The sequence below is a fragment of the Convolutriloba macropyga genome, chromosome 1 (assembly GCF_964194025.1).
Source record: "Convolutriloba macropyga chromosome 1, txConMacr16.3, whole genome shotgun sequence".
NCBI classification, from domain to species: domain Eukaryota; kingdom Metazoa; phylum Xenacoelomorpha; order Acoela; family Convolutidae; genus Convolutriloba; species Convolutriloba macropyga.
Window position 1 is genome coordinate 21555824 of NC_134468.1, and position 26649 is coordinate 21582472.

General features: G+C 36.4%; 1 protein-coding gene across 1 annotated transcript in view; it reads left to right on the plus strand.

Annotated features, from left to right (window-relative positions):
- Positions 1-1597: 1597 nt before the first annotated feature.
- The window catches only part of LOC142336424 (uncharacterized), a 51892-nt gene continuing 26840 nt past the window's right edge, over positions 1598-26649 (plus strand). The window contains exons 1-7 of the mRNA XM_075385257.1: positions 1598-1830; positions 2212-2300; positions 8017-8185; positions 11843-12033; positions 12663-12871; positions 16194-16326; positions 16592-16771. Of these exons, the coding sequence (XP_075241372.1) occupies positions 1623-1830; positions 2212-2300; positions 8017-8185; positions 11843-12033; positions 12663-12871; positions 16194-16326; positions 16592-16771 (1179 nt within the window). The 5' untranslated portion in view covers positions 1598-1622. The remainder of the gene's footprint in view (positions 1831-2211; positions 2301-8016; positions 8186-11842; positions 12034-12662; positions 12872-16193; positions 16327-16591; positions 16772-26649) is intronic.

Consider the following 26649-nt stretch of genomic DNA (forward strand, 5'->3'; position numbering starts at 1 on the left):
AAATACTTGAAGTGTTTGGAAAACAACTGATCAAAGTGGTTAAAAATTTTGTTTCAAAAAAATCAATTTTCGATAAATTTTTCCAGCTGTTTGTCTTATAATTTTTGTATAGTAATTATCGATGAAACTAATCACAAACTAATATTATTGGCTTTTTTCCACTTTGTGTCTGCTTGTACAAAAAATTACTAATGTTGAATTCTCAGATTTGTATAATACTGATTCTGACAATTATTAAACAATAAATTCAACACACAGCCATCTTTTCCAATATTTTAAAAAATTCTTTTTCTGTTCATGATAAATTTTTCAATGCATTTAATTATTTTTGATACCTATTTGTGGAATTTTTTGCTTCCCTCGAATTGGTAGTTAATTCCAATTTAAAACCTTTATATCTCACAAAATTTAAACGATACTTTTAATTTAGATTTCTCTAAAATTGTTTCTGATCAATAGTTTGAGCAGTGAATTTCGAAACTTGAAATTTGAACTTTTATTTTCTTCATCATTGATTATAATCAACGAATACTAATAAAGTTATAATCAAAGTCAAATTGCCACATTGTAACTAAGAAACAATAGCGAAATAACGAGAAAGCAAACTTTGTTTTAAAAAACCTTCATGTCATTCTAGTTGAAAATTAGAGTCAATGAGTTTTCCGCTCCACGTTCTTTTTCGGTGTGACCTAAATCATCATTTCAAATAGACTTAAAAAAAGAAATGGTGTTAATAGAACTTAAGAAACATAGCAGGAAATTAGAAAACGGACTAACTTAGCTCATCTGGCTGCTACCCATAGTACTTCGTTATACTAAGGACTTTTAAACACAATAACAGGAAAAATAACACGAAAAAATTAACTGACAAAACTGAAAAAGCATTTGATAAAAGTTTCTTTACTCCACTTCAAAACAACTATTGGCAAAAGCCTTGCAATACATCTAGTTTTCATTTATTAAACGAGTACTAATTGACAAAAAAACGAACTAGAATAGTTCATATAGAGAAAAGCGAGTGAAAAAATGGAGAACGTCCAAAAAATAATATTCTCTAAAAAAAATTTTGGACAAAATTAACCAGAAAGTGGTAAAATGTGCTACATCCGAACCATTATTTTGAAAAAAATAGTTCTTCTGATGGCAAGCAATTCTGCGCCTAACAGCTGTCAGAATTTAGAAGTATTTTAAACAACAAAAAAAGTGCTAAAAATCCCAAAAAATATTAGAAATTTGTTAATCTAGTGAAAAAATACCTTGTCTAGCTTTCAATTTTCCCTTCGTAGTGGCAACACTTATGCAATCACTCTTGATTAAAATTTGATGAAGAGAAACTACAAAAATAAGGAAAAAATCAAAAGAAAGGAAAAAAACTTAGACATAAACTGGCAAACATTTGCTCAAATTCCTCAAAATTACTCATCAAAATTGCCAGAACGGCTGATTTCAAGCATAAAACTCCTCGAACTCTATCAAAAGCTGAGAAAAATACAAAAACAGCTGAAACGCTAAAAACAAGGCAAATTGGTAAAAATTTGTGTTTCAATTAATTAAAAATGAAAAGGGGAAAAGAGAAATTCAAAAACCACTCCTCAGAAAACCTGAACGCAGTATCCACAGTGATGAAGCCCAGTGACACTCCAACTGGGAGCAGTGGGGGTGGGGAGGGGAGTGGTGGTGTTGGGAATGAACAAATCCAGTGGCAGCAGCCGCAGCAGAAGAAGGAGGGTGAAAAAAAGGGAGTGAAGAAACGAGTGGACAAACTGAGAGAAGCTATTGTGAAGAAACATAAGCCACCTAAACTGTTCGAACTCTACCAGCAACTCAGAGGTCAAATCATCCTACATATCCAATACTCGGATCTATTCTGTTTGGCCCTCCCCCTCCAGTGTTTTTTGTGACCCCAGTTACAAATTAAATTATGTATTGTTATATAAGCACATTACTATGTAAAAATAATGCACGTGCGCCTGGGGGTCATAAAACATATGTTACCTCTAAGCTGGGGGCCTAAACAAAATAGATCCCGATACTCCCCCAATTAATGGAGTAGTTAAAAATGATTAAATTGGTTGTTCCCTTCTTGGACGATTTCACGCTCGTTCGCAGGTTAAAAATGGCATTGGTTAAAAATGACTTCACTAAATCATAACTGCGGTCATTGAGAACAAAATGCGCAAACGGATACTGTAAATTGTGTCATCTACATAGGAGAGAACATGGCTGGTAAATCGAGCTCTGGAATGACAGGAAATAGTGGACCAGAAATGGAATCGGATGAAGAAGACGACCAATCACGAGTTAGTTCATACTTTGGATATTAAGGTACACTAGAATCTTTATTTCACAGACTACATGATCTTAGGTGACAAGAATTCATACAATTGCGAGTTCTTGAGTCTAAGGAGTTTTGAGATAATTGTCAAATTCATGTTTTAGTTACAAATGAAACCTATTTCATAGAGGAACAGAATTATTTATAGCTAGCAGAGTGCCTTAAAATAGGTTTGATTACGTTTAACCTACAACAAAAACTGATAATTCACATTTTGAGTTGAAAACTTAATTGAAACTGGAATATTTTAATTGCCAATCTTGATTTAATAATCGAACCTTGTCATTGTGTTTATAGAGAAATCAAAGTCAAAACGAAATTTCCAACGAAATCAGTTTCAGCGCGAGCAATCTTCCTTTATATCCTTCTTCCCTTCAAATTAAGGGATAGGGATAGCCATTTAATTGAGGGACAGCCATTAAATTAGATTATGGCATATATCAATCAGTAGAAAAAATTCGAAGAACTCAAGGTCAATCAGTAAATTCGTATTCTGACTTTGCATCGATCTGCTATCAGGGATAAATAAATCCCTTAAAAACTTTTGGGAATGTTTATTTTTTACAGATTTCCCCATTGATTCTGGAATCTTTATCGTGTAAGATCTTATCTGGTCTTACACGATAAAAATTCTGCCCTTTGTAAAGTTTAATCGTGTAAGATCTGATAAGATACTTATCAGATCTTACAAGATAATAAATCAATTTTGCTGAATTGTTATCTTAAAAGAACTGATAAGTATCTTATCAGATCTTACAAGATAAAAGTTGTAAATTGTTTTGCAAAGTCTTAATCAGGCGACGCATAATTGTTCCGACCCTCTTGAGGGGGGAGGAACTATATACTCAAATGTTTTTTTTTTGTTCCGTGAATTTTCGCCGCTCGATATATTCATCGTAGAGAGTTGAGGCTGGTATCATTAGAAAGCTCGTCTAGCGTAAAATATGGAATTAAAAAGGTTTTTTTAATTTTCGTTTTCTACAGGGAGTTATCGAGGTTTAAATTTCTGAGAATTTTCGTCAATTTTGCTAAAATTTGTTATAATTTTTAAGAATAGTGTCGTTGATTTTATTTTTGAAGACGAACAAGCATCGTTGATTGTTTTGATTTAATTTTTTTGGTCAAAAAATCTAGATAAACATTTCAAAATTTAGCCTTTTTCATCAAAAACAGCACGAAATAAGGTACTTTAGTCCACTTTGATTAAATTTGCCGACAGTACACCCCCAAACAACACTCATACAATCTTTGTAGATTCAGAGGGGGGCTACTTCTACTTCAGAGTCCGCTGAGAGTGCACTGTAGTTAAAACTTTGCAGTTTTTTGCTAACTTTACTCGTTGATTATCAAAAATGCAGAATTTATTTTGAGTTTTCAACTAACAAATTATCTATATCTACAACATTCGAAAAATCAATTGTCCCTAACGGACAATAAGTATTAGCAGGGCTAGTTTTGGGCCTTTCTTGGACTGTTACAATCCAAAAAAATTGGGTTGTAATCAGTCGGTCTTTTTTTTTTGAAAAAAAAAGACTTTTTTTTAATAATAAAGAACAGAACATATAAAATCAAAGCTCAGGAGTGATAGGTCCAAGCAATTCGCTTGCTAAGCAGCTCCAAGCTAATGTATTTAGTTTTTTAATTGAAAGTTTATGGGCGTTTCTTTTTTTAAAAATAATTGACTTTTCAATAAATAATGGCTTAATTAATTTTTCCTCTATTTTTTTCTTAATTTGTTCAACTTCCAGCTCATTGTCAGCAAAGAAAGACTGCTTCTTCTTTCTACTGATTAAACATTTATTCTCGGTTGCAGTTTTTAGCCTGAAGTTATTGTTTTCTGGCTTTGATAGTACAAGATTTCAGATTTTTGTTTGTTTTGATATTTGCCAGTTTTTCACGTTTTCTAATTTTGTCACATTATCACTTTATTGACAGTTCTCATGTCACCTTATTAGCATTCAGAATAAGGCACATTTGAACATATTAAAATCCTGAAAGATATACATCATCGTTTTAACGGCCTCGACGCCTCTTTCTTGAAGAAATCAATTGATTTTTTAAATTTTGTCTCTAACTGTCATTTATACTTTGTCGTTTCGATCGTATGAATTTTCCTGTATAGTGATAGCTTTCATTGGCTTTTCATGGATGAATAGAAGAACCCATATTCTGATATTAGTAGATAGCTGATGGCTTTCATGACTTTGAAAACAATCGTTTTCCAAAATTAAAAAAAAATTTTAACTTCGCAATTTTGTTCTTTTTATGTTTCTTTTTGTTACCTAATCTCGTTAGTTAACTACAGGTCAAAATATGACATTATGGATGTCAAGGGAATAAAAGGGATTGGTGTCCCAAAATCATTTTTTCTAAGAATTTGTTATGACCTTACTGGCTTCGACACCGGTTTTTCACAAAAATAAAGTAAATTAATTTGATTTTTGTCATATCTGACGTTCTTTTAGTAGATGCAAGAAAATTCTGGATAACTAAAAGTCTCAAGGGCTTCTTTTTCATGAACAAACGACCCTATTTAAATAGCTCTCTTTGTAATTAATGCCTTTCATGACATTGAATGTAATTTTGTTTCGAAAAAAAAAATTAAAAGTTTTACATACTTTTTATCACTTCGCTTTTTTGTCTACTTGTTACCTAGTCTTACTAATGAATGGCCACGTAGCACATTATAGATGTTTGAAGAAGGCGCAATCAAATATATTTTGAGTGCCAAAATTTGGCTTGACGGTTTTGATAGCGTTTTCTGGCAAGTTTCAATTGAAATTTTGTTTGTTCTTTGTTGTTCTTTTTAGCCGCTTTAAAAAATGAATAAGGACAGGTCTTAATGGCCTTCTATAGAAGCAGTGGTAATTGTAAATTTATGGTAATATTAATTGATTCCTAATGGTATTTATTACTTTGAAGTTAACTGTTTCAAAAAAATAAGTTAATTTTTTTACTTTACTGTTTTTGTTCTTTTTTGTATAATTGTTACCAAACCTTTTTATGGACTGGTTGCATATGTTTTCTGGTGATTTATAAATTATTTTTGTTTAGTTTTAGGTTTCTCTGACGGTATGTTGACTTTGTTATTAAATTTAGCTTTTAAGAGGGACATAAATTTTTTGATGTAATTAATGTTTGTTTTTGTTGTTGTTTGATTTTGCTGTTCGTCTTGACTCGCTTTCTTAATATTGACATGTTACAGCAATCCAATGCATCAATTTTTACTCCACTGAGTTATTTGCTTTGGAGGCTATCTTATCGTTCATACAGAATTTTTTGAAAAAGACTTGGGCTTTTTTGGGATTCGCAAAAAATAATTTTTGGGTTTTTCTATCTGTTCCTCATTTGGTAGACAATTATGCCAAAACTGTGGATGGGCGGGGTCGGAACCTTATGTGCTATCGCACATTATCGAGCGGCCTGGTCTTATAAGTACTTATAAGACAATTTTTTAAGAAATTTGTAAGATCTTACACGATAAAAAATCTCAAATGTCTAGGGTTTAACAGAAATTTTATCAGTCCATAAAATGCAGTTCCCACACGGACAAAAGACTGTTTGATAAAGAAACCTCTACAAAAGACAATTTCATGGCGCAAGCACTTTTTTCTGACGAACAAAGATGGCTTTTAAAGATGATGACTGCAGCATCGATCCAGTATTATATTATCAAATAATTTACTTCTAGGAACACATTTTTGACGTAGCCGCTTTCTGATATAAGCAATATGAGTTTTCGAAATGTTTGTTGGGTGTCCCAGTGAACCGCCAGGTACCTTAATCATTTCGAGTTAGCGAAAAAATTGATTTGAAACGATACAATTTTATTTCAAGTTGAATTTTTTGTTCGTGAAGTTCAGATTTACTTTATTCGAATCTATTCCGTTACTGTTTTTGTTTTCTAAATCAAGGCTTACCTTTTCAAAACTCAGCCCAGTTGCTCTCAAATTCGTAACATCATCCAAAAGAACGTGAACGTTTCTTTCAGGCATGTTTGCGTGATTGGTTATAGTATATATTGATCGGGATCGAATGGGCGGAAAATTTGATTAGTCTTATTTGAATCTTTCTTCGTGCGGAGGATAATTTTTGGTTCGGAAGACTCACCCGGGATTATTCTCTTTACAAAAAGCTTTACAATTCTAGCTAAATGCTTTGAAATGCTTCCTTCGCTAGTTTATATAACAACGTTTTTCACTCTAATCTCCCTCGGATGATTTGGGGGTGCAGCCTCTAAACTGTATTCAGGACTTATTTTATTCCTTTGTATTAAAAACAAGAAAACTTTTACCGATCAAAAATAGGCCAGAAAACTTTGGTTATGTACCCATTTCAAAACGTTGATCAAAAGAATTTGAAGTTGATGAGGGTTTCCACTTTCCCCATGTTCGACCTTACAATCAATAAAAAGCTTTCAAACTTCATATGAAGTCATAAAATACTAATGCACTCATTCAATTTGCGATTGTACATCTGTTTCAAAAAAACCACTTTCATTTTTGAAACTATCTTTTTAATTACTAAGGCTTTTCGGTTTTGATCATTCTTTTTGAGACTTCCAGTGTTTCTACGGCCCGTTATGCTTAGTTTTCAGATTTTCAGTTTTTTTGTACATTTTAAGTTTATTTGTGAATCACTTTGTTGTTTCGAACGCTTTTTAAATGGATTTCACAGGGGCATAGTAAGCAGTGATATCGAGAAAAAATTTAATAAAACAGTTTAAATCAGCGCCATTATCGAATCCTTGAAACAAAGTGGGCTTTCAATGTTTTTGATATGCTCAGTGAGGTCTTTTACTTCATTTAAGAGGGATATTACTTTCAGAAACATGCAGTCTGAACAAAGCTTTTTTGTCAAATGATTTTCGAACACTCGAGCATTTTAAGAAAATGGAATAATGAAAAAGAAAAGTTTAATTTAGATGCTAAAGGACAAGATCTAGACAAGATTTAGATCTATGTAGACAAGTCCTCAAAAACATCCACAGAATTCAGTGAAAAGGAGACCTGACTAAAAAGCTCTTAACCGAACCCCTTTTTAAAATTAACAATGCTAAAACATTACATATAAAAACACAGAAAAGAATATCTAAGGGAATATCGAAAGCAACAGTTAAATAAAAACCCTTCACTCTAACCATCCTTGTAATTTTACCACAAAAACCAATAAGAGACAAAGTGGCAAAATTGAAAAGTGACAGAAAATTGAAAATCGGGCTGGTCATGAGGATTATACTGCAACACTGAAAACCGAACTGTGTGGGTTGCAATTTCGAGATGTGTCCAATTTGATCTGTTCATGATTTGAGCTAATGAGAAGTCTACGATTTAATAAGGCTCCATAAAGAGATGTCGAAATAAGTATTTAATTAATTTTTCTTTAATTTTGAAAAAAAAATCAGCAATATTTAGCAATAAGGGCAATCGAAATGATACAAATGTTGACTGGATGTAAAAAGGTTTTAACTATAAACACATCATTAAGCACATGAGACAAGTCAATCAGGCGATTGACTTGAACTGACAAAGAACTGAAAATATTTTTGTCTTTGACAACTTCTATCAATTGATTGTTTTGTTGTTTTGACAAATTTATATCCAAATATATTTTCATAGTGTACTCCAAATTTTCTCTTTTCAATGTAGGTTATAAGAAAAAGTATAGCCTGTGACTTTTAGGAGGAGGAAATTGAGTTCCAGAGACAGCAGCGTCGCAAGAGGGTGAAGTTGATGCTAATCCAGAGCACACTGGCTCGCAACCTCACAGAGGACAAGCAACGCCAGCTCACATCCGACAAAACACAACTTGAAAAGAAGAACGAATTCCATGTATCCACTCCTGACATAGGTTAAACAGATTATGATTTAAATTATAATTTGCCGTCAACGGAGTGATCAACTATAAAGCTTCTATCTTTGAGCATTAATTAACTGAATTAAAAACAAGAATTTCGATTCCCAGTTTACTGACCCGAAAACAACCCATATACCGAGTAGGAAATTGAATGGAAGTTTTTTTATTATTTTGTTTTCAGCCTTAATTAATGAATCATCGAAAAATCAGATTGACAATCTGTAACTAAGAGTATCTCTGTTTTATTGACTTATCTGCAGATGCTGTGCAAATATTCTCTATACGGAGTTGTTGGTGCGATACTCTTCCTCATTTGGGTTTTCCCGAGATGATTAAATTCTGATCGACATAATTGGGTCTTCGACTTTTTAAGCAGCATCCGCACGATCGCGTTCTCAAAATCTTTGTCTTGGACGCACTCAATCCCGTCTTCAAATAGTTCTTGGGTGACAAACCTACTTAATCAAGTCCACATCGGGTCTCATTTAAATTAAACACTACTCAATGGTATCAATAAAATTATCATGCTTGCAGGTGATCGGCGTTCATTTTTGCATAAAAATCTAATTTGGTCATTATTCAGAACACGAGTGCACCATTTCCACGTTGATTTAAAAGAAGTTTTGGCTTCCTTTGGCCATCATTTTGTCAACACTTGGAAACTAAGAGAGTAGAATATAAAATATGTGTATATCGTGACCAGTGTACTAATACTTCCGTTTTTAATCTGCACAGCCTTCCATGAGGGTTTCCGATGCAGCAGGATATGATCTCAGTGTGTGACACGCATATCAAACGAGGCAGACTCCTTTTGTGCCGGGCCAATCAAGACTAGCCAGATCGCCTAACAAATTTCTGATTTCATCGTGTGCTTGTGTAATAATACGCACTAGTAATTCATGGATACAATCTTTGGAAAGGACGGCAAAATTCCTTTCTGCCTGCAAATTTTGCTTTCAGCCAATACGGATTGCTGGTCTCGAAGTTTTATGCCCTTCTCTTTTCTCCGTTGCTTTTGTCCTTACAACTGGTTGTGTATCTAAGGTTGTTCCCTCATCTTTCAGGTTAACAAATTTTGGTCTGTTTTTGTAAACGTGAGCTTTGTATCAACGTTCAACTCATTGCCAGCTGAGTTGAACGTTGCAAGCATTGCCAGAACTTGAATAAAATCCTTGGATTTGTAAACTGCTCCTTGGATTTTAGAACAGGATAAGGCTTACAAATTCTTTTGATTTGTTTAGTTTTGTCGATTTATAATATTAACAAAAGTTAAGCTTTGGTTTTAACAAAAATAGCTGGTCCATTGCCAAAAAGCTGTGAAATAGACCCACGTGCCGTAGGATAAAGATAGCCACAGATATTGAACTGAACTGATGTAGTTGTCGGTAAAACGCAACTTGAAAATTAGAACAAAAAAATTCTTAACAAAAAAGTGCGCTTCACTTAATGATTCAGTGGGAACAATTTAGTGTCATCAAAATGTATTAGCAGATCTTAAAAAAACATAGCCGAGAAAATTCCGGAAACGACACGAAGAATAGTCTTGGCCGAAAAACGCAACCATAGCATTAGCTGGTACCTGCTAGAACAACTCCAGGAAGCATAAAAACAAACTGGAATTAAACAGCAAGAAAAAAAATCAGTCACTATAACAAATTGAACTGAGATAAAATTTAGAGAATCTGAATATTTAGGGTGGAGGTTTTACCCTATTCACAATTCCACAATGGTTCCTAGAATCTATCCTTAGAGAAAACTACTGGACTGGATAGTAACTTCACAAACTTACTACTCTTAATTAGACTAAAGGGTTATACCAGGCCCTCCTTTCATTCCCTAAAGAAAGTATTTTCAGGCGCTATCGATCTGTAGTCAATTACCAAAAATAATGATGATATTAGAATAGGTTTGTAAAGCCTCTCTATGTTATATGATATTTTAGCTTCTAAGAAATGTTTTACCAAATCAAATAAATTGGTGACTCTAAGATTATACCAGGTCCTCAATTCGCTTTCTTATTAATCGATCAACCAATAAACTTAAAACAAAATAGTAGATGACGTTAAGAGCTCGTCGGTGTTCACTCCACAACCCAACCAGACGAGTATTAACCAACTTGATAGAACTTTAAGACATTGCTCATCAGGTACTTCAGGTTACTGCAGACGGTTTTTATGTCTACTTGGTTTACCATTCCATACTACACGGGTTAACTTAATTTGCCAAGTCTTCGACGAGCAGGCAAGCCTACCCTCAGAGTGGCTTCACTAAATGGTCTCCTGGAAGGAGCTTGGCTGATTAATACTCTCAGAAATCAATCGTCTTGATGTTGTCCTGGACTCGGTGCTGTCCTCCAGTTCGTTAACCTAACTTAACCTAATTGTTGATTGGTTGATCACTACTTTAATAGTCACCAAACTAATTTAAATCCAATTAATTGAAGCTAAAACTAAGTATTTTATTAAGTTATTAAAAATGCGATGTGAAGTTACTAAATTTGTACAATTGTGCGCTTTCGATTTAGGAGAAACTGAAACTAATTAGCAAATTCCTAGTATTAATGAATACTAGGTTCCCGTTCTTGTAGAACAACTAGTTTTATGACTTCTATTAATCCCAACTAGTGGAACGTATAGTCTATTCTTACTAGATACAGGTTTTAGTTTCTACTAAGTTATAAGAAAAAGTCTAGAAAATGAAGATAGTGGAAAATTTACTAAGTTTATTTAACGAAAATTATAGTTACCCGAATTTAATAATTTCAAACAGTTATTACAATTTTCAGTACCACGACAGAGATCTGTTAACTCACTCGTCGAATCAAGTTTACTCCGCAATTTCGATTATCACGACAATATAATTATTTTCAGACTGATTTTGGTTACAAAAATTGGCTAAAATTAAGCCGCATATATACTGCTTATCTATGTTTGGTTATGATAGTTTAGTCCTTTTTTTACCAAAAATTCCGAATCTTTATGTGAAAAAATACCTTTTTGGGAAAAGTTTTCAGAAGGTCATTCAAGATTTTGATAACCCAGGCCCCTAATATGGGTTTCTCATTCTTCATTACGTGTATGAGAATTTGGTGGTAGATTTATCATCGAATCTTTATCAGGATCATTATTTACTTAGTCAACCGTTCTCATTAGTTTAAATTTCTTCGCCATTAATATCTTGGTACGGTTTCAACTTTAAAATTTGCTTTGGTGTCGGGAATAATTCAAGGTCAGTATTAATTTGGTTCTTTTCCGAAAAACGCTTAAGCTCAACTTTCCATTCCTACAAAATTAGATGAAATAAGTGAAATTAGAACGATTCATTTTTTTCTCTACATAATACATGCACAAGTGGACACAAAAAGAATTTTTTGGTCACACAAATAAAATTGCTCCCACAATATTTGGCTAGCCATAAGACCAAGAATTTCTCTAATTATAAAAGGAATGGGCGAAACCGAAAGAAGTTAAGTTGCTCAACATTTTGTCATATTTTTTCAGAGTAAACTGCTTAGCACCAACGAAACTGAAAAGGCTTAAACTATAGGAGCGGTTCCGGAACAGGATAAGAATCATGACATTTTCAACGGCACATATCCAAATTTAATCAAAAAGATTTAAAATTGAAAAAAAACCTTTGCAACTGTCTTAGGCGATAACTATGTGAGCAGGAAGAAGTCACTGGACCGGATAGTGAATGAGTTCCTGGAAAGCAGCTCTTTCAATTTGGAACACACAGCTGGACTGGTGAGTGTGGATGACTTTGGGCCTACGAAGGAGGAAAGTGGTCTAGGAAGCGGAGCTGGGAGGAAGAAAAAAGTAGCCCTGGACAAACGAGCAAAGGTGTGAGTTACGTAGAGTGAAACTGTTACTAGTGGTGACTGTTTCATATCCAATTTGATGGGTCAAAATGTCTGAACTTATATTTATTCTCCTTTCCTTAATTAGTTCCATTTTTCTCAAGTGGTGTTCATCGCGCACTGTTTAACTATCTAGTTTTGTTATATCACAATAGTGGCCTGCAAAAGTTGCTGCGCATTTGCATGAGCAGAAAAGGAAAAGTCTATAAATTGCAAGATATCTTTGAAAGGAATGAAGCACTTTTTGCCAATTATACAATGAAAACGTGTAACCAACATTCAACATTAAGTGTATGGTCTATTGTATCTTGGTCTTGAAGCTATCAATTGTACTATTGAAGTTACTTTCCTTTTTCCATTGTATCTTTCATCTGACATTGGAATTACGTGTTTATTTTTAAATTGAATTTGATGCTCTCTGCTATCTATACTGGGTACCCTGCAGATATCGTATTATTTAAAAAGATATAGACACAACTACAGATTTGACCTGAAACAGCATAAAGTAGGCTCACGGATCACAAAAATTGTTGTGTTAATTATTTTCTGTTATCTTGTATGAGCTTTTTATTCAATTTCTTGTTCAGTTCTCAAAGTGAATTATGTTGCTAGGATGGGAACCGTGGGTCGATAGTAGTGACAGAAGAGGACACAAGGGGATCACGAGCAGCAGGAGGGGATGGGAGTGAGATATGGCCCCAGACAGGGACAGAGTACGATGATGAGAGATCCCTGCTCAATGAGATGGCATACATGTCAGACTACTACCTCGCAGGCAGAAAGAGACAGTCCATATTCAAAGATGTGCCAGCGTCAGTCAGGTAATACAAACAAAACACCAGCATTCTCTAACATAAACTCATTCTACTCTATTTATACAGCAACAAGGAGGCTCGGTAATGTGCGTTCGTACATAAAGTTCCGACCCCACTCATCCACATTATTGGAATAATTGTCTATCAAATGAACAGATAGAACCCCCAAAAATTCAAGTAATTTTCAAAAAATTGGTGAAGAAAATTATCGCCTCCAACGCATGATTTTACTGGAGTAAAGAAAGCCGCATTACAATTGATGAGATCTGCCATTATTAAGAAAGCGAGGCAAGACGAACAACAAAATGGAACAACAACAACAAACATTAATTACATCCAATTCTTTGTCCATTAAAAAAATCTTTATAACAAAGTCAAGATAGCGTCACAGAAAACTGAAACTGAGGAAAATAACTTCTACATTAGAAGAAAAGATATGGGACCAGTCAATAATAAGGATGGGTTACAATTAGACAGTAAAGAACAGTAAAGAACAGTAAAGTTAACAATTTCGCTTAAATTTTTTAAAAACAATTAATTTTAAAGTAATGAAAACCATTACACATGAACTGAAAACATCCAAATGTTCTGTTTTTACCGATATTCATATAGAAGGGCATTAAGACCTGCCTTATTTCAATTTTTTATGCGGTTGCAAAAAGAAAAACAAATAGAGACAACAAACAAAAATTCAAATAAAACTTGTGAGAAAACGCTGTCGAAGCCGTAATGCCATATTTTGCCCCTCAAAACATGTTCAGTTGCGCTTTTTGAATGCCAGTAATGTCTTATGTAAGCTATCTTTAATGAGACTGGGTAAAAAATAGAAAAAAAAGGAGAACAAGGGGTAAATTAAGAAATGATTTTGTTTTTTTTTTCGAAAACAGTTATTTTCAAAGTCATGAGAGCCATAAACTACACAATGAATATAAGTACGTTCGTTTTTAGTCTAAAACAAGCTATTGAGAATTGTAATTATCCAGAAGATGACACGTTTACGAAAAGAGCGTCAAATATAGGAAAGAATCAAAGATTAACTTACTGTTTTTTTTTGCGAAAATCCCGTTTCGGAACCAGTAAAAAATAACGAATTCTTCAAAGTCTTTAGTCTTCCACCTGCTCTCAACGCCAATATTGTGATATGCGACCTGTAATTAACAAGAGTGGGTAATAAATACAAACGAAAAAGAACAAATTCGACAAGTTAAAAAGTTTTTTTTTAAACAATGGTTTCATGAAAGCCATCAGCTATCTACCAAATCACTTAACATAGACTCACATAATTCCCCCAAGGAACGGAACGCCAACGAGACCTGTCAATTTCCAGGAAATTTCACACGACTAAAAGACAATGTGAAAACGACCGTTAAAGACAAAAGTAAGAAAAACTCAATGAAATTCTACGTGAAAGTAGTGTCGAAGCCCTTAAAACCATTATCTGTATCTTTAAAGAATTTGATACCTTCAATTGTGTTTTTTTGAATGCCAGTAATGTGTTTTGTATACTGTCAAAAATGTGATAAGGTGAAGAAACGAGAAAAATGCGTGAAAAATGAGCAAATGTCTAAAAATAAAAAAAATGCTAAATCTGGTTATATCAGAGCTAGAAAACCATATCACGTGTAAAAGGGCAATAAAACTTAAACTTCAATTCCGTAGAAATAAGAAGCAATATTTCCATGCTGACACTAAGCTACAATTCGATCAAACTAAAAGAAAAAATAGTGGCAAAGAATAAGAATCCATTGTTTAATTAAAATCAAATGTTTTAAAAGCCGAAACGACCACAAGCTTCCAACTAAAAAACTGGATACAATATTTTGGAACTGCTTGGGATATCAGTTGGGCCTATCAGCAGCGAGCTTTGATCTGAATTGTTCTGTTCTTTACAAAAATGATCGAATTTTTTAATAAGACCGACTGATTACAATCCGAATTATTTTTTGGATTGTAACAGTCCAAGATTTGACCAAATTTAAGACTTTCTATGGCTTTTTTCTGTAAAAACACTTATTCGTTTCGAATGTTATAGATATAGCTACTTTATTAGTAAAAAAATCAAAAATAAAGGCTGCGTTTTAGTTTACAATCCAGAAAAATTAGCAAAAAACAGTAATTCCAGAGCACTCTCAATGGAAGTGGAAGCAAAATTGGCCCCCTTGCAGTTAACAATGATCATGTTAGTGGTTTGTGGGTTTGTAATTCCGGCAAATTTAAGCAAAGTGGACCAAAGAAGCTTTTTTTGCGCAATTTTTGATGAAAAGGCCTAATTCTAATATTTTTAGCCAAATTTTTGGCCAAAAAAATTAAAATCAAAATGGTCAACAGTACTTTTTTGTCTTTCAAAACCGAATCAGCAACACTATGGTTAACAAATTTAACATATTTTTGTCGAAATTGTCTAAATTTTGGGCAAAACGTCTGGAAAATGTGGAGTAAAAATAACGCAAATCAGTCTCAATAATCACGAATTTTTGAACCTTGATAACTTGCTCTAGAAAACGAAATTCAAAAAAATCTTTTCAATTCCATATTCTACAATGGACGGGCTTTTTAATGATACCACTCACAACTCTCTGTGACGAATATATCGATTGGTCAAATTTGTCTAAACTAAAAAAAAACCAGCTCAGTATGTAGTTCCTCCCCCAGCAAGAGGGGTCGGATCAATGAAGACAATTTCCCCTATTGAAAAATCTTTGGTTTTTAAACATAAGAAATTGTCGGTATCGTCATTTTTTCTAGCTAAAAACGACAAAAGTTCCTTCGATTTTCAGTCGGCATCATTGTTTTTGCACGGGTCTTTTTTATTAGTTTTGATGCAAGTTTTTTGGCGTCGTTTTTGTTCGGTCTTCTCAACCAGGTTCTTCTAAAATTAAGGGCACTATCGTATTTTGAACAGGAAAAAGTAAATTTTTAGAACCAACTGATTAATGATTACAAATCGAAAAACTATTTACAAGATTAAAAGTTCCGCGCTCCGCTTAAGATAAAATATTGACTGTACCCCAACTATTCTTTCAAGCGTGTGTGAATTTTGATCCTTAGTCTCTGGGTTACGCAAATTAGCATGTTAAAATTGTCATAAAATGCTAGTTAAGATCGGATGCCATGAGAAGTCAAAGAGGTTATGAATTAAAGGTAATCACTAGGAATATAAAAGTGCGGTACTCTAGGGTAATAAATAGAAGCTCAATTGTGTGGTTATCGCCACTGTTGTCAACCATCAATTCTAATTAAAATAATTGGTTATAAGATGTCTCTACGTTCGCAATAGCCAGAAGCCAGAACTATTTGCTATAGAGTAACAACTGTCCTTTCAATTCAGATTCTACAAGATAGCCAGATGCATTGCCATCCTCTGTGTGTTCTTCCAATTTCGCTCCAGTGCACAAACCCCGGCGGCCTTCAGAGGAGTGAGCTTCCTAGCCAGTGCTGACCCAAAAAGACAAAACAAACAGGTCAATACCAATTCATCCTCATATACTTTTATCGCTTCCCTTTATTGCTGAAATGAAGTCTATGAACAATATGTGATGTATTCCGACCGTCAAAACAGGCATGGATGACAGAAACTTCAAAAGAAAGAAAAATTTTCATTTTAAAGCTTCAAAAAATCAATCAGTTCATTTCTTTGTTTTTTAGTATATTTGGGACGGAAATAAATTAAAATTTTCTTGAAGTCTAACAATGATTCAAGAAAAAATCGATATTTTATTTAAACAGGGCAACAAAAACAAGGAGAAAGACACGACTGGATTTGGAGCTCAAGCAGTAATAGGACCGGCGGACTCGCCCATGTCATTCAATGCCAGCATGTTTAAGGCAGGCGAGGAACTAGGGTTGAAGACAAAAGCCAGGATAGTACTCAGCAAAATGCCCTTCGATAGAACAAAGAGCGAAAAGGTAACAAATTGACAGTCTATTTCCACATCAACAAACATAATTAATTTCGATCAAATGTTAAGTTTTCTTTGGAAATTTACCCTGCGCGCATTTCTGTTCAAAATGATATGATAGCAATAAGTAAATTAGAAAAATAGTGAGCATGTCTTTGAATTAGAATTTTTATTAGAATTGTTTCTAACTCAAATTCATACTCACTTTTCTCCTATTTTACTTAGTGTTATTGTATCATGTTGAACAGAAATGCGCGTCCGGTAGATTTCCAAAAAATAACATTTGCTGGAAATTAATTTGACTTAAGTGTTATTCATAGAGCAAATAGGGAACCTATATCTTTATACTGACATACTCCGCCGCCCACTGCACAAAAAAAGTTCTAGTGCAAAAATCCTGTCAACTCTGGCTCGAACAAGTATCTTATTTAGATGTATTAAAATTAGTAACACTTATTGAAAAGATAACCAGGAGAGATTATATGCTGACAAGGATGGGATACGTTTTATGCAACTTATTTACGGATTACTTGACAACAGAAAACTATCTGATCTCCTTATTACCGAAAAAACAGAGATTTTTGAAAATTGACGAACAGAATTATACAAAATTTCAATGACTTAATACTCTACTTTTATTTGTCTCAAATGAATTATACATGGAGAAACTCCACGGGGAGAAACAAATCATAAAATAGCAGATTACGAGAGCAACTAGCGTCGTTCCAAATCAACTAACGATATAAACCGAACTTGAATTTCAAAGTAAAGTCAGGACCCGTTCCACCCTACGTCAATTTGAAACCATTCCAAAGCAGAACAGACGAAATTGGGAGCAGGGGGGTTACTGAGAACAAGCAGAGCAGTTTCCCCGTGTACCAGAAGCAATTTACCAACATGCACAATATCTACATTTTTATTTGACAGGTAGCTTGCAGAAAACGCACCAAATGACTTGAATTCCTCTTTATGAATGTTGCAAAACACCTACTCAGGAAATAACCAAAGGAGAAACTTTGATAATGCTCTACAATCCACAAAGATCCAGCGCACCAAAGAACATACTGAAGACTTTGAACCTGAAACAATTTGCAGAGCTCGCAGTCGTAGACGACATCGATGCAGGCTTAAACAGCATTTATGAACGAGATCATAGCATAGAAAAACAGCTCATTCAAGTCATGCCCCACAATTACAAAAAATTCTGTTGAAACGAAATGAAGAACGCAATGTAAACGACCTCTGTGTAATAATCAAAAGGAGTCCGCATAAGTCAGTTGGGAGATGAACATTAACATACTATTGGATTAAACTCACCAAGCTTCTCTCGTACTACTGCCGTTTTTCAAAAACTTTATAGTAATTCAGAAGGAATCTACTCAACTCAAACTCTACAGGACGAATTGAATAGCCTAACTTTCAAGGACCCAAATTGTGACACTGAAATATTCCAGACAACGTTTTTAGATGGCCCATTTTGCTCAAAAAAAAAACAAAACCCTGACACAGAACACCACTTCTTTGCTGGCTGTCTATCGCAAAAGTAAAAAAGACAGTAATCTGACAGAATTGTTTAATCTTTATTCTGTACAAAATACTGAAAAATTGACCATTATCACAAAAAAACTTACGAGTAGTTTGCTCAAAATCCTTGAACAATTTTGAAACAAACCTTCTCAAAATAGAAAACTGATGCGTAACATCAATGGCAAAGCTTGCTTGAGAACACAAATCAAGGCGGCAGGCATCCTTAGCTACAAAAAAACATTTTAAACAAAACGCACTTAATCCGGAAGTGTGCTGCAATCGACAACGCAAGACCAAAACAGCAGCTCCTCTCTAGTTCATCGCAGAAGTAGCGTTAGTTACTTTTTAAAATGAAAAACATTGTTTAAAACGGTCTGTCCACGAGCAAAAATTATTTTTTGCTGCGAAACAGTCAGTATTCAAATGTTTTGACAATAACCAGTCGAACCAGCTCTCCAGACCAAAACAACCTAATTTTTCCGATTCATTTACTGGAGAAGAGTGTTTTATCGAGCGAATTTTTATTAGCAAAGTTAGTTAAAGCAAAATGATGTCTCTTGGGACGAAAATAAAATTGCGTTTATTGATGAAAACGTGCGTAAGTAATGAATCCCCAAAAATTACTTTAAGGCACCTAGTCACGAACGAAAACTCAATTTCTCTGTCGTGGTTCAAAACATCACAACAACGAGTCATTTAAATTGCTTACTGTCAGCTTGATCTTAAATTTCTGCTGACAAAGAAGAGTTTTCAATTCAGGTTTTGGGTCCTTTTATTTTTATCTCTCAATTAAGAGCTGAAACGCATCAAGTATGCTGGCAATGTGAGCACCCAACAGACAACAACTTAAAAACTCTCTTGTGCAAAAGAATGCATAAAGGCACTCAATTATGAAAAATGAGAAAACTGACCGGTTTTTTCATTAGAGCAGTGTGAATTTCAACTTCGAAATCACAAAGATACACTTCCTGAGAGTTCAGCTAATTTGATCAACAATAGAAAGTTAGAATCAACAGTAAGAAAAGCAAATGGCGAAATGCTCACGAAAACAAACAAAATTGGAGACCGAAAAAATCTGACAGAAAAATGGGATTAATCAAACGGAGTATGAATAAAAACCAAATTGAAATCAGCTCGAACTTTTGCAGTATTTTTTCTTTTTCATCAAGACGAGGCCAAACAGAGCGATTTCAAATGGATCAATGCAAACCCTCAAGAACTCCAGCTGATTTGAATTTGAAACTTCAGACAGCACAGAACGGAGACGAAGAAGTGGACCAGAGGATCTACAGAAGCTTGTTTTGATTACTTCTGTATCTGGCCAAACAGACGAGGCCAGACATCATGTTCACAGTCATTATTCTGTCCAGACACATGAATGCACCTACCAATCAACACTGGATGTGCGCAAAACGACTTCTGCGATATCTTCAAGGTTCAAAAGGTTTAAAACTTACTTACACAGAAGAGGCTAGTTATGATTTAGTGGGGGAAAATGATGCAGACTGGTCTGGAGACGTGAACGACAGAAAATCAACAATGGGCTATTACTTCAAGCTCAACGGACGTGGCGCAGCACTCAGCTGGGGTGTCAAGAAGCAGGCCACAGTTGCTCTTTCTTCATCAGGAGCAGAATGTAAGGGCATGGCAGCAGCAGTTCAGGAAGCACTCTACCTGAAACAACTTCTGGAGGATTTTGGCATCCAACAGAAACGTCCAATAGCAGTTGGAGAAGACAACCAAAGTTGTATCAGACTCTGCCAAAACCCAGTCATGCACAAAAGGAGCGAGCACATCGAAACAAAGTTTCACTTCATCCGGGACAAGACGGAGGATAGGAATATTTCAATTCATTACGTCCCTACTGACAAAATGGCAGCGGACATCTTCACAAAGTCCTTACCCGTTTCGAAAGTGGAAACATTCAGAGCAGTTTTGATGGGAACAGACTCTACGCAATCAGCTCAAGTCTGAGTGGGGGTGTTAGAAAATCGATCAAACTATAGTCTTAAACTTAGTGAGAATTAGAAAGAAAGTTTGACTTACCAGATTAGAAAGACAAGCAATATGACTTCGATCAAAGAAATTATATAAAAGAGTTGTCAAGAAATGGTGCTTAGAATCAATATTCGATTCGAATTGGTGAATCTAGATAACTATTACTAGAGTTAGATTAATTGATGTAAAATCTTCCCAGCATTTATTAAATGATGATGATATCTCCGGAAGTTTGAATGAATTCTTAGAAAAGTGCAAATGCATTCCATTTATGGTTCCCTTTGCGACAGATTTGCAGAAGCAAACCATATTGGGTAACCTTTGCGACCCCCACTCTAAATCACGGTGCTAAGATTAGTTTTGTATCTTGACTTTTTCACACTGATAATGGGTATATATACAGCTGATTTTTGAGTCCTTTTTCATCCCCAAATTCAAATCACCATCTTGACCTAATAATCAGATCCCTCCTGTAAATCTCTATATTCACTGTAAAATATCATTTTGTTGTTCTCTCATTTCCGAGAAATTAATTCTTTTACTTAGTTAAAAACGCTTTTTATTCCGCTTGCGAAAGTCCATAACCCAACAGGTTATGGGCCCAGCAATTTTCTAAGTCATAAAATTAATTTCCAAAACAAAACTAATTTGTTGTTGACAGTCATAAACCTTTTCTCCTTAGTACCTTTTCTTTTCACAACTGTTTTGCCTGCTCAAACTCCAATGGATCAACAGACAGTGAAGCTGCTGACCTACACAGGTAAGGCACAGGACTTTCCAATCTGGAGCACAAGATTTGTGGCGATGATGCAGATGAATGGACTCTACAAATCACTACTGGGGACAGAGGAGCAACCCAATGAGCCTGCGCCACTGGCCAATGGGGCAACCAATGATTAGAAGAAGAACCACAAGGTGCTGAAAGATGCATATGAGAATGAAGTTTCAGACATCAAGGAGAAACGGAACAATGTGTGGTGCTATCTGGCACTGACTCTAGATGCAACAACCCTCATGCTGATGAGACATTACTTTGTGGGAGATGATGGCACTGGAGATGGAGCAAAGGCTTGGAAGCTTTTGCAAGAGAGATTTCAGAGTGTGGAGACGCCGACAGTGGTAACTTTAGTGGCACAGCTTGCTCGACTGCAGCTCGAGGATTCTGAGGATTTGGACAGCTTTTTCATCAGAGGACAGGAGTTGCTCACAAGGCTACAAGAAGCAGGGGAAACAGTCTCAGAGACCCTCTTCAACGCCTTGGTCCTCAATGGTCTGCCAATGAGGTATGAAAGTTTTGTTATACAGGAAAGCTTCAACCCGGCAACGAACTTCACAGAGTTGAGGAAAAGGCTGCAGAACTTTCATGAGAGCACGGTGCAGAGACACAAGGGAGAAAGTGGTTCAGTGGCACTGGCAGTGAAGCGTGACTTCAAGAAGGGACCCAAGAAACGAAACTGCTTTGTGTGTGGGATCCCTGGACACTTTGCCAGGGACTGCAGGAAGAAGGAGACAGCACAATGCAGCAAGTGTGGTCACCTAGACAGGGCATGCAAGAGACAAAGAGATGGAGGCAAACATGAGTCAGTGGCAATGGATCCAACATTGGCTACACCAGACGAGGAATGCTGGGCAGCTCTTGCCCAGTAGAAGACAGCAGGCATGCTAGTGGACAGTGTTTGTACAGATCACATAGTGACGAACATCGATGCGTTCCTGGACTTTGTGCCCATTTAATCAGTGGTCAGAAATCCCAACGGAGAGGCTTCAAGAGTGGTGAGCAGAGGCTCTGTGAGGATCAGCATACCCTCAAACAAAGGGGAATTCCAATGCGAACTCAAAAAAGTTCTGTGTGTGCCGGACTATTCTTCAAACCTCCTATCAGTCTCAAGATGCACGGAGTGGGGACATAGCTTCAATTTCGAGAGAGAAAACAGCTGCATGAAACTCCAGAAGGGAACTCGGGTAAAAACTAACGTAAGAAAATAATTTGTTTTTACTTACCCTGCAGCGATCTAGAATTCAAGATGAGTTCCAACAGCGTGAAACTTGACAGTGCAAGGAAGTGGCACAGTCGATTGGGTCATTTGAATCAAGCGGATGTGGTCAGGAATGCACCAGAGACAGTGGGGGAACTCGATGATTTATGCAATGTGTGTGCATTGGCCAAGATCACAAAGACTCCAGTACGAAGAGTGGCAGAGACCCAAGCAGAAGAGAAGCTGGAGAGGGTGTTCACAGACGTGATGGGACCTTTCAGAGTAGAGTCACTGTCAGGGTTCCGGTTCTGCACAGTGTTTGCAGACCAGTAAACGAAGTTTGTGTTTGTGGAATTGCTTAAGGCAAAGAGTGAAGCATTGGCCAGCCTGAAGAAATTTGTTCTCAGTGTGGGGACGCCCAAGAAGCTGAGGCAAGACAATGCGAAGGAGTTTCTCTCAGAGCAGTTCAAGACGTACTGCTTAGATGCAGGCATTCTACAGGAGAAGACCATACCAGAGACGCCACAACAGAATGGGTTAGCTTAGAGGTGCAACAGGACACTGCTGGAGATGGCAAAATGTTTGCTCATTGACTCAGGACTTCCCAAGATGATGTGGGGAGCAGCAATTCTTCACGCAGCAAAGATCAGAAACTTGGTTGTGAGACGAGGAGAAGAAAAGTGCCCAGCAGAGCTGATGGGAGGTATAAAACCTAAGCTTCCAATTAGTAAATTATCTATTTTTGGTTGCACAGTCTTCATGAGGAAGAGGTACAGAGCAGTCATCAAACTTGAACCCAAGGCACTGGAAGGAAAGTTTGTGGGTTACACTGAAGGAGAAAACGGATACCTGGTGTACATACCCAACACACGCAAGGTGATGGCAGTTCGAGATGTGATTATCAAGGAGTCTAAAGTGGGCTCAGTCCCTGACAACAAAGAAACGGCTGACCTACTAGATGATGGGTCGGAACTGGGAATCTGGCACCCAGATGATGGTCATCAAGACGATGACAACAGAGAACGACAGGACACATCTACTGCAATAAAGGAGGAGTGGCATGACGCAGGGAGCGTGAACACTCAAGAAACAACACTGAGACAAGAGGCCTCAGATGTTGGAGAAACAGCACTAGATGAAGGATCTACTGCAACAAGAGGGAGTCACAGAGACTCAGAGTCACTGGAAGACAGTGACACAGAAGACTTCTCACAGTTAGAGACAGTTGGTTTCAATGAAGATGCACTGGAACACGCGGAGAGAGCAGAGCCCTGACGAGGGACACGAGCAAGGAATGTTCCGCAATTTTTTGGAGAAGTCAGGACCCATCTTGCTGTGACTGAGGGCGACTATGTGGAACCCAAAACAGTCTACGAAGCCAAGCAAGGTGACGATTGGGACCAGTGGCACCGGGCAATGAAGGACGAGGTCAAGGCACTCCAACACTCCGAGACTTGGTACCTAGTGAGACCACCCACAGACAGGGACGTCATACCGGGCAAAGGGGTCTACAAAATGAAATTAGGACAGAGTGGTCAAGTGGACAAACACAAAGCGCGCTATGTGGCAAAAGGTTTCAATTAAGTGGAAGGAGTGGACTACTTTGAGGATTTTGCGCCTACCTGCAAGCCAAAGACATTCAGGATTCTACTTCAGCTATCAGCGAAGCAGGGCCATGTGATGCACCAATTTGATGTCAAGACTGCTTTCCTGCACTCACCAATCGAGGAAGAAGTGTATCTGGAACAGCCACAGGCGTTTGTAAAACGCGGATCAGATGGGGAGAAGTTAGTATGTCGACTAAATAAATCAATTTATGGTCTGAAACAGGCTGCTTACAACTGGCACAAAGGGCTGGCAAACTTCCTACTGAGACAGGGGTTCACCAGAAGCAGGAACGATCACTGCTTGTTCGCAAGATCAGAGGCAGAGGATCACACCTTCATCTTGGTCTGGGTTGACGACATCATAGCAGCAATAACAAGTATGACAGTGGTCTCTGATGTCAAGAAGGCTCTAGAAGCAACCTTTCACATGGAAGACAGAGGGAGACTACACTGATTTCTGGGTCTAGGAATCAGACAAGAAGAGGGCAAGGTCACAGTCGACCAAGAACGCTACATAGAAACGATGCTTGAGCGGTTTCAAATGGATCAATGCAAACCCTCAAGAACTCCAGCTGATTTGAATTTGAAACTTCAGACAGCAGAGAACGGAGACGAAGAAGTGGACTAGAGGATCTACAGAAGCTTGTTTGGATCACTTCCGTATCTGGCCAAACAGACGAGATCAGACATCATGTTCACAGTCATTATTCTGTCCAGACACATGACTGCACCTACCAATCAACACTGGATGTGCGCAAAACGACTTCTGCGATATCTTCAAGGTTCAAAAGGTTTAAAACTTACTTACACAAAATGGCTAGTTATGATTTAGTGGGGGAAAATGATGCAGACTGGTCTGGAGACGTGAACGACAGAAAATCAACAATGGGCTATTACTTCAATCTCAACGGACGTGGCGCAGCACTCAGCTGGGGTGTCGAGAAGCAGGCCACAGTTGCTCTTTCTTCATCAGGAGCAGAATATCAGGGCATGGCAGCAGCAGTTCAGGAAGCACTCTACCTGAAACAACTTCTGGAGGATTTTGGCATCCAACAGAAACGTCCAATAGCAGTTGGAGAAGACAACCAAAGTTGTATCAGACTCTGCCAAAACCCAGTCATGCACAAAAGGAGCGAGCACATCGAAACAAAGTTTCACTTCATCCGGGACAAGACGGAGGATAGGAATATTTCAATTCATTACGTCCCTACTGACAAAATGGCAGCGGACATCTTCACAAAGTCGTTACCCGTTTCGAAAGTGGCAACATTCAGAGCAGTTTTGATGGGAACAGACTCTACGCAATCAACTCAAGTCTGAGTGGGGGTGTTAGAATATCGATCAAACTATAGTCTTAAACTTAGTGAGAATTAGAAAGAAAGTTTGACTTACCAGATTAGAAAGACAAGCAATATGACTTCGATCAAAGAAATTATATAAATGAATCGTCAAGAAATGGTGCTTAGAATCAATATTCGGTTCAAATTGGTGAATCTAGATAACTATTATTAGAGTTAGATTAATTGATGTAAAATCTTCTCAGCATGTATTAAATGATGATGATATCTCCGGAAGTGTGAATGAATTCTTAGAAAAGTGCAAATGCATTCCATTTATGGTTCCCTTTGCGACTGATTTGCAGAAGCAAACCATATTGGGTAACTTTTGCGACCCCCACTATAAATCACGGTGCTAAGATTAGTTTTGTCTCTTGACTTTTTCACACTGATAATGGGTATATATATATACAGCTGATTTTTGAGATCTTTTTCATCCCCAAATTCAAATCACCATCTTGATCTAATAATGAGATCTCTCATGTAAACTCTAAATTCTACTGTAAAATATCATTTTGTTATTCTCTCATTTTTGAGAAATTAATTATTTTACTTAGTTAAAAACTTTTTTTATTCCGCATGCGAAAGTCCATAACCCAACAGCGTCGTAAACAAATTAAGTGCAGGAGATACAGTGACGTAAATAAGTGACGAATGAGAAACAGTGGAGCTACAGAGAAAATCCAAAGAACAAAAGTACTCTCCAATTGATATCGCACTCGAAATACTGCAACTCAAATCCAAAAAAGTCTTTCAAATCCAAAAAAAATGCTTTAATTTATCGCTGTACGGAGCTTGTATATTGTGACCATCATTAGTAGAATAGTAGAAACAAAAACCTATCAGTTGTAAAGAAATATGAAAACTGTGAAGCGCAGGGCAACCTAAAAAGTTATATATTCGTGCGCTCTTAATAATACACAGCTAAATCACCCTAATTGGATACTTTCAATTTTACAAAACCCATCTGGCAACTTTCGAAGCAAACTTTTATATAAGTTTATTATTTGTTGAGCACTTCGCCCTTCAAAACTTTTTAGGTGATCCAAAGATTTGCTTACTACGTTATTGTCGTGTCAAAAAATGATTTCGTTTTCTCCTGGTTTACTTAAAGACAAAAATCACGAACTGCCGATTCTCTAAGGGAAATTATAGATTGAACTTTCTATATCTGAGGTAAAAATCCATTAATTGAAAAGAATATTCAGTCAATTCTTTTGAAGGCAGCACAATTTTTAATCAACGCGAACAGGGAAACGCCGTCAAAATCGAATTCTGGAGTTGGCTGACTTTTCCAAATTTCCCTTCAGCAGAGTTCGATACAGCAAATTTGTCTGAGTTGTAAAGAAATATGAAAACTGTGAAGCGCAGGGCAACCTAAAAGGTTATATATTCGTGCGCTCTTAATAATACACAGCTAAATCACCCTAATTGGATACT